The sequence below is a fragment of the Mauremys reevesii genome, linkage group 1, assembly GCF_016161935.1.
Source record: "Mauremys reevesii isolate NIE-2019 linkage group 1, ASM1616193v1, whole genome shotgun sequence".
NCBI lineage: Eukaryota > Metazoa > Chordata > Testudines > Geoemydidae > Mauremys > Mauremys reevesii.
Genome location: NC_052623.1, coordinates 247111763 through 247126339, shown reverse-complemented (window position 1 = coordinate 247126339; position 14577 = coordinate 247111763). Strand labels below are relative to the sequence as shown.

The following is a 14577-nucleotide window of genomic DNA, read 5'->3' as shown; positions in this document are numbered from 1 at the left end:
CTGCACTTGTCCTTGTTTAATCTCATCAGATTTCTTTTGGCCCAATCCTCCAATTTGTCTAGATCAGTCTGGACCCTATCCCTACCCTTCAGCATATCCACCTCTCCCCCCAGCTTAGTGTCATCTGTGAACTTGCTGAGTGTGCAATCCATCATCCAGATCATTAATGAAGATGTTGAACAAAACCAGCCCCAGGACCAACCCCTGGGGCACTCTGCTTGATACTGGCTGCCAGCTAGACATCGAGCCGAGCCCAACAATCTAGCCAGCTTTCTATCCATTTTATTGTCCATTCATCCAATCCATACTTCAACTTGCTGGCAAGAATGCTGTGGGAGACCGTATCAAAAGCTTTGCTAAAGTCCAGGTATATCACGTCCACTGCTTTCCCCATATCCACACTGCCAGTTATCTCATCATAGAAGGCAATCAGGTTGGTCAGGCATGACTTGTCCTTAGTGAATCCATGCTGACTGTTCTTGATCACCTTCCTCTCCTCCAAGTGCTTCAAAATGAATTCCTTGAGGACCTGCTCCATGATTTTTTGGGGGACTGAGGTGAGGCTGACCAGTCTGTAGTTCCCTGGATTCTCCTTCTTCCCTTTTTTAAAGATGGACACTATATATTTTCCTTTTCCCAATTGTCCAGGACCTCCCCCAATCGCCACAAGTTTTCAAAGATAATGGCCAATAGCTCTGCAATCACATCAGCCAACTCCCTCAGCACCCTCAGATGCGTTGCATCTGGCCCCATGGACTTGTGCATGTCCAGCTATTCTAAATAGTCCTTAACCTGTTCTTTCACCACTGAGGGTTGCTCCCCTCCTCCTCATACTGTGCTGCCCAGTGCAGCAGTCTGGGAGCTGACCTTGTCTGTGAAAACCATGGCAAAAAAAAATTGGGTACTTCAGCTTTTTCCATGTCATCTGTCACTGGGTTGCCTCCCCCATTCAGTAGGGGTCCCACACTTTCCCTGACCACCTTCTTGTTGCTAACATACCTGAAGAAACCCTTCTTGTTACCCTTCACATCCCTTGCTAGATGCAACTCCAATTGTACTTTGGCCTTCCTGCTTACCCAACCATTCCCAGTCTTTGTTTAGGCCACAGTTAATAGTATCTAGGTTGGGTCATTACACCAATTGAATCTATTTCCCTATGTTAAGTTCTCCTCACACCTTCTATGGGCCATCTTAATTATCACTTCAAAAAGTTTTTTTTCCTCCTGCTGACGATAGCTCATCTCAATTGATTAGACTCTGCCTGTTGGTATGCATACTTCCACCTTTTCATGTTCTCTGTATGTATAAATATCCCCTGTCTGTGTGTTCCATTCTATGCATCCGAGGAAGTGGGCTGCAGCTCACGAAGGCTCATGCTAAAATAAATTTGTTAGTCTTTAAGGTGCCACAAGTACTCCTATAACACACACACATGCTTCAGTGCCAAACAAAATTCTGCTGTGTTGCTTCCCAAACTTGAGTCTAAATAGATTTTGATTGTACTGTTGTTTTTTCTTTTCTTCTAGGTGAAATGCGATCATTACTGGCCTTTTACAGAAGAGCCTATTGCTTATGGGGACATCACAGTGGAGATGCTTTCTGAGGAGGAGCAAATGGACTGGTCTTATAGGAACTTCAGAATCAGCTATGTAGGTGACAGTGAAAGATGTTTCATTGCTTTTCATTAGAGATCAGCCCATCCTGCAAAATTTGGATCCATATCTCACACACTCCAAAATCCAGGGGTGTTCAGACCTGGAGTTTTGAGGCAGTTAGAGAGAGAGAGAGGGACCAAGAGCAACATTCATAAATAGATTTTGGTTGCGAGCACCTTCAGATTTCAAAGAGTTTCTGATCTGGGGTTTTGGTTCAGGCTCTTCTCTTATTTCTATCCATCCCAGGCATCTCCAGGGAGTAAAGGTTGTCTCTCTAGTCTAGATCCTAGTGGACAAATGTTCACATCACAAAACTGTTCTGCTTGGTACGTTGCTGCTGTGGTGTAAAGGAGAACTAATTGTGCCCTATGTGGACATCTGGGGTTTCCAAGGAGGATCCTTACGTAGTGTAACCCTGATGTACAACACCCAGCATAATGGGGCCCTGATCATGACAAATAATTAATTATGATGGTTTGTTTGGAGACCACATTTCAGCCACTTTTTTTTTGGTCCTGTGTATCAGACGATGGTCCATTTTCAATTATAAACTGTTCAAGGCCTGAAAATAAGAATATAAAAGTTGAGGAATATTGTTTGTAAAGGAGGCAATTGCACATTATTCGTGGCATTCTTTTGATGCAGTGTCCCTGAAATGCTGTTGAATAAAACAGAATTTAATCCATGAATGGTATTCCATCCCTTGGTACTGTGGTAATAGAATGTTTTGCTGTATTAACTGCTTCCCACAGAGGAAGTGGGAGGAGTCTACTGCACAGTCCAATCTTTCAAACACTTGTACTTTGTTAAGGCAGAAGTACAGCTAGGAATGGGCAAAACAGTTGTCAAATGTAATGTAATAGAACTGAATCAAACTGCAACCATTCCGGTGCATTCCCATACTTTTTAATTCGGACCAGAAAGACTGGAAATAGTTCAAGAATAGACTATCAAAACCAGGAAATATAGAAATTATTTTGAGAGCATCAGATTTCTGAACCAAATTGTTTGGATAAGCATCCAGATTTTCAGGTGTCTATTCCAATTTCATCTCTGCCTCCCAATGTTTTGAATGGCACTACTAATTACAGGAATCATTATTTGAACTTACGCAACAATGGGAGACTGATACAGTGGATCAGAACCATAGTGTTGTAGGAATTTACAGCATCAACTCTCTGTCCTGAGTTGTGGGGTTAAAAAACTGTCACTTGAGTGCCTTTGTCTCAAAGCCAGATCCTTGTTTGTTGAAGTACTGTCCTAGCCTTCTAATACATTTCAGTTAGAGCTGTTAGAAATTTTATGAATGCCAAATGTTTTTGTTTAAAAAAGTTTTTTCTCAAAAACCTGTTTTTCTTTGTTTTTTTATTTTTTTCCAATTAAACCTGAATGTTAAAATTCCCAAGTTTCTGGTCCATCCAGAAAAATGGGGTGAAAAGAAAAAGGAGAAACTAAAACAAAATCTCCAAACCATACAATTTTTTATTTAATTATTTTTGAAGTTTTCAAAATATATTAACTGAAACTATAGTTCCTTTTTGAAACTGTGGAGCAAAAATAATGTGAAAATGTTCCCATACAATCTTTACCATTTTTGACTAGCTCTAATTTCATTAGTCTGTATTTGTAAATGCATGAGTCAGATTGAACATGACTGCACAGGTAAAACAAATATGAACATGCTGCTGTTCTGTTTTTTCCCCCTTAGGCTGATGAGGTGCAAGATGTAATGCATTTTAACTACACTGCTTGGCCTGATCATGGTGTCCCCACTACAAATGCTGCAGAGAGCATCTTGCAGTTTGTACAGATGGTCAGACAGCAGTCAACAAAGAGTAAAGGCCCCATGGTCATACACTGCAGGTAAAGGCTTAATTTTCCATTTTCCTTTAATGTGTAACCATTCAAATACATTGAGAAGAACACTGGAGGGAGGGATTTCTTTCTACCTTTCAAGTGCTGAGAATTGTATTTTGTTTGTTTGTTTTTTTGTGTCTTATGGTAAAATCCTGTCCCTATTGCAGTAAGTCAGAGTTTTGCCATTGACTTTAATGGGACCAGGATTTCATTCTGTGTTCCTAGATGTAAGGGGAGAGTGTGACACATACCATATATTTTTATCATAGTAAAGTATTACAGGTCTGATCCTCAGCTGAGGTAAATTAGCCTCATGGACATCAGTGGAGTTATGCTATGTTGTTTTATATCATCTGAGGACCTTGCCGTACACTTGCATTTCCATGTTTTTGCAATTCAGATGGAAAAATCAAAACAGTTTGTCAAGCAGTATGCCTTTTCCCTACAGAGACGTACTCTGTGTAGATCATCGCTCTCGGATAATTTGGCCTTCAGTAACCAACGCTGGGAGTTAAATCCATGGGCTGGCAGTAAGCCATATGACACAATATGCAGGTTTTTCTTTTCTTGAGGGCAGCATTTTTATATAGTAACTGTCACCTTTGTTCATCATCAGGCTTCTTGTAAGACACTATTGAGCTCTCTGAAGGAACCTGCTGCATTAATAATTGTACCAAATTGATTCCTGATGTCACTCCATTGTAGTGACATCAAAGATTAATTTGTCCCACAATGTGTAATGGTAAGACTGCTCCTGGTAATGGTAGATTATTATAGGGTACATAGTAGAAAGAGGTGTGTAACAGATCAGTTAGTGTGTGTTTAAACTTGTAGGTATACCCTGAATGGAACTCAAAGCTTCATGAAGCTATTAGCCCCATCTCTCTACATCACCCATTCTAAGGCATCTGCTCATGAGCTGTGAAAATGTGTGTATGGATATGCATAGACACAGTTATGTTGCATTCATACAATGTCGAAAGCCTCCAGCATAGCTTCCTCATTACTGAAGTGGTGTGTGGAACATTCTGTCCTTTGCAGTCACATGGTGTGCCCTAAATAACTGTGGCAGTTCTCAGCAAACAGCCTTTTACAATATCACCCTTTCTAGTTCCTCATGAGATTTCCAGAATTCTCACTAGGAAGTGGTGCAATAGCAGATTTTTTCATTTCTAATAGTGTTCAGTCCTGCAGGTCTCCTTATGAGTTGTTCCACAGAAGTTACTAGGTAAACTCACGGTGAGTACAGCTGCAGGACAGAGCCCTAATGCAAAATTGAGACAGACACTGGTAGGCTCAAAGAAGGGGCTTATCTACAGCATTTAATTTCACAACCCTATACTTAACTCCCCTGGCTCATGCATACTTTGCATTGGGAGAGTATGGGGGCTAGCAGTGGTACACTAGACCATTTAGGGTCTGACTTTTCCACCTTCAGAGAACTGTGGTTTTGGATAGAATGCTAAAGTGCAGTGTAGGTCTTGCAGCGCATAGATAGAAGTAATGATTTCATGAAATCAGTGGAAAAATGAACCAGTGTTTTCTGGATACTTTTGGAGACCATTAAAATTCTTCTCTAACTTTAATGAACGCATGAAATTGATAGTCTATTAATGGATTTATTAAACTGACTACCACTTAAAATAATAAATGTATGACTCTATTGGAGTCATGATTTTTATCATGTCTGCCAAATTCATGAAAATGGATTAACTGATTAATGATAGGACATGTCAAGTTAAATAGATCAAAAAACTGTTGTTGAATTCATGAATTTTTATCCCGTCTCGGTCATATTTGTAAAATCAACCACTTTTATTGGATTAATAAATATCCTACCAATGTCCCAGATATATGATATTCTATGCATCTGTCTAGTCAATTTATGCCTAAAGCCACCCCATGTCCGCATAAAACTTTTCTCTGCGGTATGCAAATAATATTTACCAATTTCACATACAGTTGTATCAAGAATGTGAAAGCAAATGTTTTGGTTTTTAGAATGTTGGATCCACACCTATTTACATCAAACTGTTCTGCACCTTTAAAAATCAGGCCTAATAAAATTAAACTAAGATTTTCACTCTCTCTATTAAAAATAAATAAATAGTGTGTGAGACTTTCTCTCTCTTTCTCCATCTTCTCCCTCACCCTTCCAAAGTTAGCCTTTTAAATCCATATTTTGGCATTTAAATCAATTGCTTGATTTTAAAAGGTACTGAGCGCCCAGCAGCTGAACATCTCTTCTGTGGCCCTCAAAACCAGTCAGTGTCACGGTGATCATTTCACAAGAAGTCCGTTGACTTTGCAGAGCTATGACACTAAACCTTGTGGAACTGCAAGTGTAACTTTGTCAAGCTCATTTGCTGTAGGCATCGTAATGTAGGTCTGTCTGAATTCACAGATACAGCTCAAGTAGTTGTATACCTCTCCTCATCATTAGGAAAAATATAAGGGAGAAAGAGAGTTGCAGGTATAACAGAGAAAGGTGGCCAGTCAAGAAAATGTAAGACCGTCAGAGGGGGGCCAAATTTACCCCCATCTGATTTGGCCCAGAATATCAGCCCAGATAGTTTCAGCGAGGCAGAATTAGTCAATTGCCTATCACAGCTCTTCTGTATAACAATTATAATTTTTTAAAGAAAGGTGAAATAATTGCAAAGCCCTTAGTCCTGTGCATTCTTTATAAGTGAACTGTGAATTATTGCATGGCATATATTCGAAGGATTAGTCAATTGTGTGAATCCAGTGCAAATTCGACATGTTGTCATCAGGATGATTATTTCATAATTCTGAATTACAGCACAACATTTGCTTTCTGTACCCCACAACCACTTATTCCCTCTACTCCCACCCCTCAAAAGTAGTAACCTGTAATGATGTGTGTGTTACAGTGCTGGCGTGGGACGGACAGGAACATTTATAGCATTGGATCGGCTCTTACAGCACATTCGTGATCATGAGTTTGTAGATATCTTAGGGCTGGTGTCTGACATGCGGTCTTATAGGATGTCCATGGTACAGACAGAGGTATGAATTTCATCTTCATGTATTTTCAAAATTAAATGTATTAAAAATACCATGCTGCACTAATGTAGGCATCATAACTATGTTATGCTACAGAGTCTATTGAGCTTCTGACACAGTCCTGTAAATAGATAAAATATTTTTTATGAGTCTGCTACCTAAACTATCAACAGATCAGGGTAGATCAATGTACTTACAATCTGGTTGAAGCTTTCTAAAGCAGACGGGCTAGTCCCACCTTATAGGAAACTAGTCTGTGAACAAGCATTAAAATAGAAGGCCTGGTCTACACTGTGTGTGTGTGTGGGGGGGGGGGTGTCGAACTAAGGTACGCATCGCGTAGCTGAACTCGAACTACTCACCCGTCCAGACGCCGCGGGATCGAAGTCCGTGGCTTCCCCGTCGACTCCGCCACCGCCGTTCGCGGTGGTGGAGTTCCGGAGTCGACGGGAGCGTGTTCGGAGTTCGATATATCGCGTCTAGATGAGACGCGATATATCGAACTCCGAGAAGTCAAACGCTACCCGCTGACCCGGGCGGGTAGTATAGACGTAGCCGAAGTGTATGAGTTACATAAAATACACCATTTTGAAAAACACTGGCCTTGATCTAGGGTTACAGGACTGGTAGTAGGATCAGACCACCATTCAGGATCCATTCATCTGACTAAGCTGATGATCTAAGAGTTATACAGTGACGATACGAAAACTGGAAAACAAAAACAAAGCAAAAGGTGGGGCAAGAGGTTTCTTCCCCTCACCTCCCTCTCTGTTTCTTGGCTAATGTTTCTGTTGGAAAATTAAAAAAAAAAATCAAAATACTTCGGTGAAAAATTCACTATTCCAGAAACAAATAGACCAAAGCTTCAGAACAGAATTATTTTCCTCTTTTCATTCCCAAGAGCATTAATTATAGCTGAAAGTTTTTATTTGCTGTCATTTGCCTGTTGGCTACGTGAAACAAGTTGGTGATCTCCACCCAGTTCCTAATGGGGAGGAGACCACATCACAATACCACCAGCACAACTGGCAGCCTTCAGAGATATGCACAGGATTTACAGGGTCTAGAGGATGAACAGGTTAGCTGTAGTATGAGAGAAGCCTGCAGTGCCATTGCCCATCTTGTTGCTTTTTGTATGTAGAGGACTTCATTCTCTAGAGGAATCAGCAGCACCTTTGGCCATCACCTGACCTGATCCAATGCCTACTGATGTCATAGGAAAAACTCCGATGTAAGGCCTTAAGGCATGAAAATTATTTGGTGGGGAGGTTTTTTGTTTGTTTTTAATTCTTGAATTTCACTGAATTGCCATGTCGTAGAATAGGCTTTTACGTCTGTCCAGTTGAGTATGGTTCAGAGGAGAGTGATGGGAGAGACCAGGGTGTGCTGCTTGATCTCCTTTTTATTTGGGGAGCAGGGAGCTCCTCAGTCCCACACAATCCATTTTGATGGCCTTCCAAGTTTCATATTGTTTCCAAGTTTCATGCTGTTGGCCAGCTGGCCTGTTCCCTGCTGCACTGGCATTTTAGCAAAGCATCGCTAGGTCCTCTTTCCTCTCTCTTCCTAATACGCTCACGCACTCACACACACCGACAGAAGGGCTCTGTAATGCCTCAGAAAGCTAGATCAAGATTAAAGTGCTCCAGGAACTGGTGCCAGTGGGCAGGATTAAATACTGGGGAGCAAGGATCCGGCCCATTGGCACTGTGAGGGAGACATACCTGTTTTATAGTCTTAGTCAACAAACCTTGCTCTAATGCATCCTGACAAACAGTAAAATCTTACCTCACAGGCAGGGTGTCATCCATTTCTGTGCTTGCCAGCCCTGACCTCTTCAGGTTTTTTCTTTTTAAATTAGAGTGGAATTTCCTAGTCTTTATAAAGGTGTATCCACACAGGCCACTAGGTGTCAGTGTAATTTAAGAGCAGACAGGATGGATCAGTTAGAGCTGTGTGAACCTTTCATTACAAAACTTGAAACCACTCACAGCTCACCTGGTTTCATGTTTCATTTCAAACTGGAAACTTGGCCATGATTCCTTGAACAGTTTACAAACTGAATGAACCCCAGGTGAGCTTAAAGGAGAGATGAGCCTGAATCAAAACCCAGGATCCCAGATTAATGGATGTTTGAAATCCAGTTAGATTTGAGATCTGAATTTTGAGTGGCCTCATAAGATATATGTGCACCTGGGGATGAAAAACGCATGGTTGGCCCAGGTCAGCTATGGTGACCAGATGTCCCAATTTTATAGGGACAGTCCTGATTTTGGGGTCTTTTTCTTATATAGGCTCCTATTACCCCTCCACCCCCGTCCCGATTTTTCACATTTGCTGTCTGGTCACCCTAGGGTGAGCTGACTTGAGTTCATGGGGCTGGGGCTTGGGCTTTGGGGCTGAAAAATTGCTGTGTAGACAGTCGGGCGCAGGGTGGAGCCCGAGCTCTGGGGTCCTGGGAAGGTGGAGGGTCAGCTAACCCAAACCAGCCAGAGCCATGCTGCAGGGCTTATATCCCTGTGTAGATGATCCCATATTTGTAAGGAGCTGAACCAAATCCCAGAGTCTGAACAACTTTGGGGAGGGAATATGAAATCCAAACCCCAATTTTGTGGTTTAAAGCCATCTCAGACCTCTTAGTCAGTCTGTGCCAGGTTCTGAGTGAGTGTTCCCTTTCTGCACAAGGTCTGGAGAAGGATTGATGGTTTTTTTCAAGTTTTGCCGCCATTTACATTGGAATGAGGTTAACTGATGAGGTTTAGAATTCAAGGTGAAATGCATTATTATTCAGAGGTCCCAATTAAAGATCAAGGCAACATTGTGCTTAACACTGTACACACATACAATGAAACATGGCCCTTGCCCCACTTTTCTTATAGTGTAAGTAATTTGGTGGTTGATAATCCCACAGTAAATAAATAAATTATTAAACACGCCGTGAACCGAAACCATCCGTTTTTAGCTGTTTATTGTGATGAGTCACAAGTTATAAATGCACACGCATAGAAAACCACCAGGTATGGCTTTATTTGCCTAAATACAAGGAGTATGATGCCTTAAGATTTAAGGGCATACAGGTCTGTCGCATCTTATGCACATTTAACATGCGCGATTTCAGCTTTATGCGGTCGGCAAAAACAAAAAAAAGAGAAAAATAACAATTTTAATTCTGTACCTGTAGTGCAGGCGATTCTGCCTGCCATTGAACTCAATGTAATTTTGACTTTACACGCTAACCGCGGAACAGAACCCCCGCATAAGATGAGACAGACCTGTCATATATTTTCAAGAAATAAGAATATAAGGATTTTGTACAGAAGCTCCTCTATATACTAAAATACTTCCAAAATTACACACACAAGAATTGCTTCACATGCCCTGAAATGCAGCTATGGCCAGGGGAAATGTAGCAGTTATTCAACAGTGCCCTCCAGAGTTACCAGACAGGTTGCAATTGCAGGGGCAATTTAGGATGGTAGAATACAATTACCCAGTTGTAAATTGGCTAGCACCGTGAGGTTAACGTAACTATTCTTGCAAACTGTGCCAAGGATCTTGTAATACCTTCAGTTTTCCATCTCCCCAACAAGGCCCCTCTTACTACAGCAGGGCATTACTACCGCAGAGGGGGGAGTGCCACCTATAGAATTGCCAGTGCTGCTGCTTGTATCTGGATTTTCCTTTGAGGCCTTCCCTCCAAGTACTGATGCCACTTAGTTTGTGAGATCTGACAAAACAATAGCCAAGACGGTATGGGGGCTAATAGAGTACAAAGCCAGAAGGGACCACTGTGATAATCTAGTCTGACCTGCTGCATAACACGGGCCTTAGAATTTCCCTGAATTAATTCCTATTTGAACTAGAGCATCTCATTTAGGGGGGAAAAATCCAATCTTGATTTAAAAATGAGCAGCGATGGAGAAGCCCCACAACCCTTGGTAAATTGTTCCTAAGGTTGATAACGCTCCCTGTTAAAAAAATGTGTCCCTTATTTACTGTCCGAATTTATCTAGCTTCAACTTCCAGTCCTTGAATCTTGTTATACTTTGTCTGCTCGACAGAAGAGCCCTTTAGTATCAAATAATAACAGACCTGACCCCTTCCTCACTTATATCTTCATACATTTTATTGCCTTACATACTTCATGATTCCCATTAGCAGACAGCACCATTCTCCCGGTGTCATAAATTCAGTCAACAGCACTACAGTCTATTAATTATTCAGTTAATTAAGAAGAGTCAATAATAGTGACATGGGCAGTTCTGATGAGCTTTATGCTTCCACGGGTATTGTATACTCTAATTTCTTGAATGGGGTCACAGATATGCAGGCAGCATACTAATAACTACAGATATTATTTAAGAATCTGCGTGCAGATGATTATCAATGTTACTTTATTGACCAGGTTTACCAAGCTATATTAGGTGCAAAAATATATATGTTTGGTCTTTTCTCCCAGGAACAATACATTTTTATTCACCAGTGTGTGCAATTGATGTGGCTAAAGAAGAAACAGCAATTCTGCATCAGTGATGTCATATATGAGAATGTCAGCAAGTCCTAGTTCAGAATCACAGGTGGTACGTATGACAGTGCCACCCCTTCAGCGCTGCTCACGATTATAATCCCAGTTGTCTGGTAGCAACTGATGAAATTAATGTTTTACATCAGGATCTTCATTCTACCTTTTCCCATACTCCCCAGAATTCTACCTTAGGGTTGAAGCTTTCCATGCCTGATCTCCTGTCCCCTCCCTTCCCCCTGCGCCTCAGTGGTGGTGGGGGTAGTGTGTGCAGAGAATGAGAGGGAAATCCCTTTAGCTGTTTGCATTAGCATGGAATGATAAATCTCATGTTTCTTAGCATTTTCAGACCTTTTTGGCTCACCAATCGTTTAATTAAAAAAAAAAAAGCTGAATAAAACCCTCTCCTGGCTTTTCACATAAATCATCCTGATGAGGTTGCTGCACTTTCTTAAGGTTAAAGGAGAAATTAAAAATCAAAAAGTTATGAGGGGTTGTCATCAGTCACTCACAAGTGTGTGTTCAATCACTGGTCATCTACCAACTGCCAAATTATCACGGCCATCTGAACCCCTCCCCCTCCCTGTGGTTTCCTTATCCCAGCACCCAGGCTGCTTCAGAGACAGCTGGCAGCAAGAGTAAAAGCTCAGGAACTTGTGAACCTGCTAGGGAAGCAGTCCGAAGTTGCTACCAGCACCAACACTGAGCAACTTAATGGTTAATACAGACATCTTAAGTACTTTTTTAAGTGCAACAGGCAAAACAATTACAAAACCAAAATGTGCTGTCAAACCGCAGCCAGGCAGTATGGCCCACGGACTCAAAATGCTGGGGTTCTTTACCCAGCACTGCCATTGATTCACTTTGCATTCTTAGGTGCATCAGTTAGCAACTGCATGCCTCAATTTCCCCATCGGTAAAACTGAGTTAATGATACCTTGTAAAGCACGTTGAGCTATATGGCTAGCCTGTGCTATGTAAGTGTTTGTTTGATTATACAATTCATCATACAAACTTTGGACCCTGCCTCCCCCTCTACTCCCCAAATTGTTCCTTTTTCTCTCCTTCCATTGCTCCTGTCAGGTCAGACAGACTCTTGTCCCCAGTGTATTTTTCTTTAAATTGTGTTTCCAACTGAACTGGCGGGGGGTGGAGGGGAGAAGCTGGGATTCTCTTAAACATGCATGCACACAAATAATTAATAATCCAGGAATAGAAACCATGGCCAATATTATGAAAAGTGACTAGTGATTTTGGGTACCTCTATTTTTAGGTGCCTAACTTGATTTATAAAAGGGAGTTGCTGAACACTTTCTGAAAATCAGGCCCCATTAAGGTTTATCAACTTTTGCACCCAATATCACTTGTGAGTTTTCAACATATTGCCTGTCCTGGTTTTTTGTTCCCTCCCTTCCTATACAGAGCTTTGGGTAAAACTAAAACTAAATGGCAAATGTTGTGTATCATTTTCAAACAGGATCCATTTGCTTTGTTTTCTTCCAGGTGAGACCATGAAGTACACCCATCTTCCCTTGCTTCAGATTTTTTTTATTGTTTTTTTGTTTGTTTGAACTGCTAGCTGTTTTGCCATGGAAGGCCACTGCTTTGCAGTATATGGACAATAAAAGAAAGATACTTTAAATTTTAGAAGCACTGGGGAGACTTAGCCTTAAAGAGCCTGCAGTGTCTTGGACTGTTTAATTTCTGGACATTTTTTAAATACTGGACCAAATTCAACTAAAACAACAGGATGGAAAAGATACTATATGTGCATAAAATACAGTACTCCTGAAAGGTTGGGGTTTTTTTTTGTTTTTGTTTTAAGTTTTTCTGTGCAGATTGGGCTTAAGGTAAAAAGCAAGTGCAATATTTTTTTAACGGCTGAATCTGAATGAAGAAGAGCTTTCTTCATGTTTCACTGGTCTGTGCTTAAGTCCGTAAGAGAACAGGCATTGTTAGTATCTAATAATACCTCACTAGTGAATACGAGGCATGTACAAACATGAAGGATTGTGGATTTTGTGAAGAGGAAATGGGATATTGATTTGACTATGTTTACGGCAGCACAGTGGTTCTGTGCTTCAGTGGAGTAGGGAGAATACAGTACCCAGGGAGCTTTAGTAACTCTCCTAAAATCCAAACAGTATAGCTCAAGGCTAGCGTAGAAGACCTACATTAGAAAACTTCTGTTGGTCTGGTTCTCGATTGTGCTCCTCCTAATTAAACAGCAGGATTGTTCCTCTCGTTACTCTTTTCGGTAATGCCCCCATCACTTACAATTTTTTTTTAAAAAAAGATTGAAGCTAATGAAAGCGCAGAAGAGTTTGGAGTACCTTTAGACTCTCTTGCTGTAGCATTTAGCAGTCTATGGTGCCTATACTCTTGATTTGTTTTTGTTTTTTTAGTTATTATTATTATTTTCTAAAATATATTAGCCCTGTGTAAAAATGTGAAGCTGATTCATGTTGAGAAAAAAAATAGTTGCTGTAATGAATGCAGCATCACCTCTCTGGTGAACTGGGAATTCATGGAGATGTGGAAATGAGGGTTTTGGCATGTTAAGGAAATTTTATGGGTTCGTTACCAGGATGTTGTCAAAGCATCGGTACTGATTCCTGCAGGGACTTTGGGGTTGGGTTTTTTGTTGTTTGTTTGGATTTTTTGGCTATCAGTTTTATTTCTAGTCAGCATATTTAGGATATGTTATATTTCTTTTGGCTTTGTATAATTCCGGTACATTGTTGTGTATTGTGACATGGATGCTTTCAGAGTGGATGTTGATGGCATTTTTGTAATCTGTTGCTTTGTGTCACCTCATTGGAAGTTAGAGGCAATGGTACTCAATGTAAAAAAACAAAACAAAACTGTGAACTGAAAGTAAACACATTGGATTGCTTACCTGTGAAAATGACACTGCGAGCAAGGCTGCTGCTTTTCCCACCTGGGATCTCTCTACCTTTGTATCTGTGCACCACAGCTCAGCAACTGTTCAAAGGCCTGAGAATTTAGGACCATCTTTTTGAATACTATATTGGCATAGATCTATTCCCCTCTCCAAAAGTAAATTGGGTACTTGTGAAAGGGTTCCAGACCCACTGAAAGCTACACCCTCTGATCACTGAATGGGTGGCAGCAGCTCTACTTCCTCCTCCCCCCACCCCATATTTCCTACCCATGTCTCTCCATCCTGTCATGGACGAATCACCTCTATGGGCCAACAAGTTAGTTCAGTCTCCACTTCTGTATCACTTGTAGGGTGATGCCACTCAGTTAAGAGCTGGAATGCAACCACCATTTTTTTTTTAAATTGGCCTCTTGCACCAGCATTAAATACCCAACTTGATATTCCTGGAGACCGAAATCCTGTCTTCATGGACAGAACTGGTAACTGCTCAGGCTACAACCATGCAAACTTCTTCTACTGCCCCACCAATGTGCCTCAACCTTGAGCTGGAGGGCTCACCTCTGTGCCACAAATAACAAGGGTGCCATTTTCTCTAGGGTGGCTATTGCACAAAG

The 14577-nt window shown here is 41.1% G+C and overlaps 1 protein-coding gene across 7 annotated transcripts in view; it reads left to right on the top strand.

Annotated features, from left to right (window-relative positions):
- The window catches only part of PTPRO (protein tyrosine phosphatase receptor type O), a 223115-nt gene extending 209146 nt beyond the window's left edge, over positions 1-13969 (top strand). For 6 of the 7 annotated variants that reach the window (XM_039504818.1, XM_039504788.1, XM_039504836.1 and 3 more), the window contains 5 exons: positions 1527-1649; positions 3364-3518; positions 6407-6542; positions 10996-11116; positions 12562-13969. In XM_039504818.1, the coding sequence (XP_039360752.1) occupies positions 1527-1649; positions 3364-3518; positions 6407-6542; positions 10996-11100 (519 nt within the window). In that variant the 3' untranslated portion in view covers positions 11101-11116; positions 12562-13969. Of the gene's footprint in view, positions 1-1526; positions 1650-3363; positions 3519-6406; positions 6543-7680; positions 7771-10995; positions 11117-12561 lie in introns of those variants that run through there. The other variant, XM_039504798.1, reaches the window with a different exon arrangement.
- Positions 13970-14577: the final 608 nt, after the last annotated feature.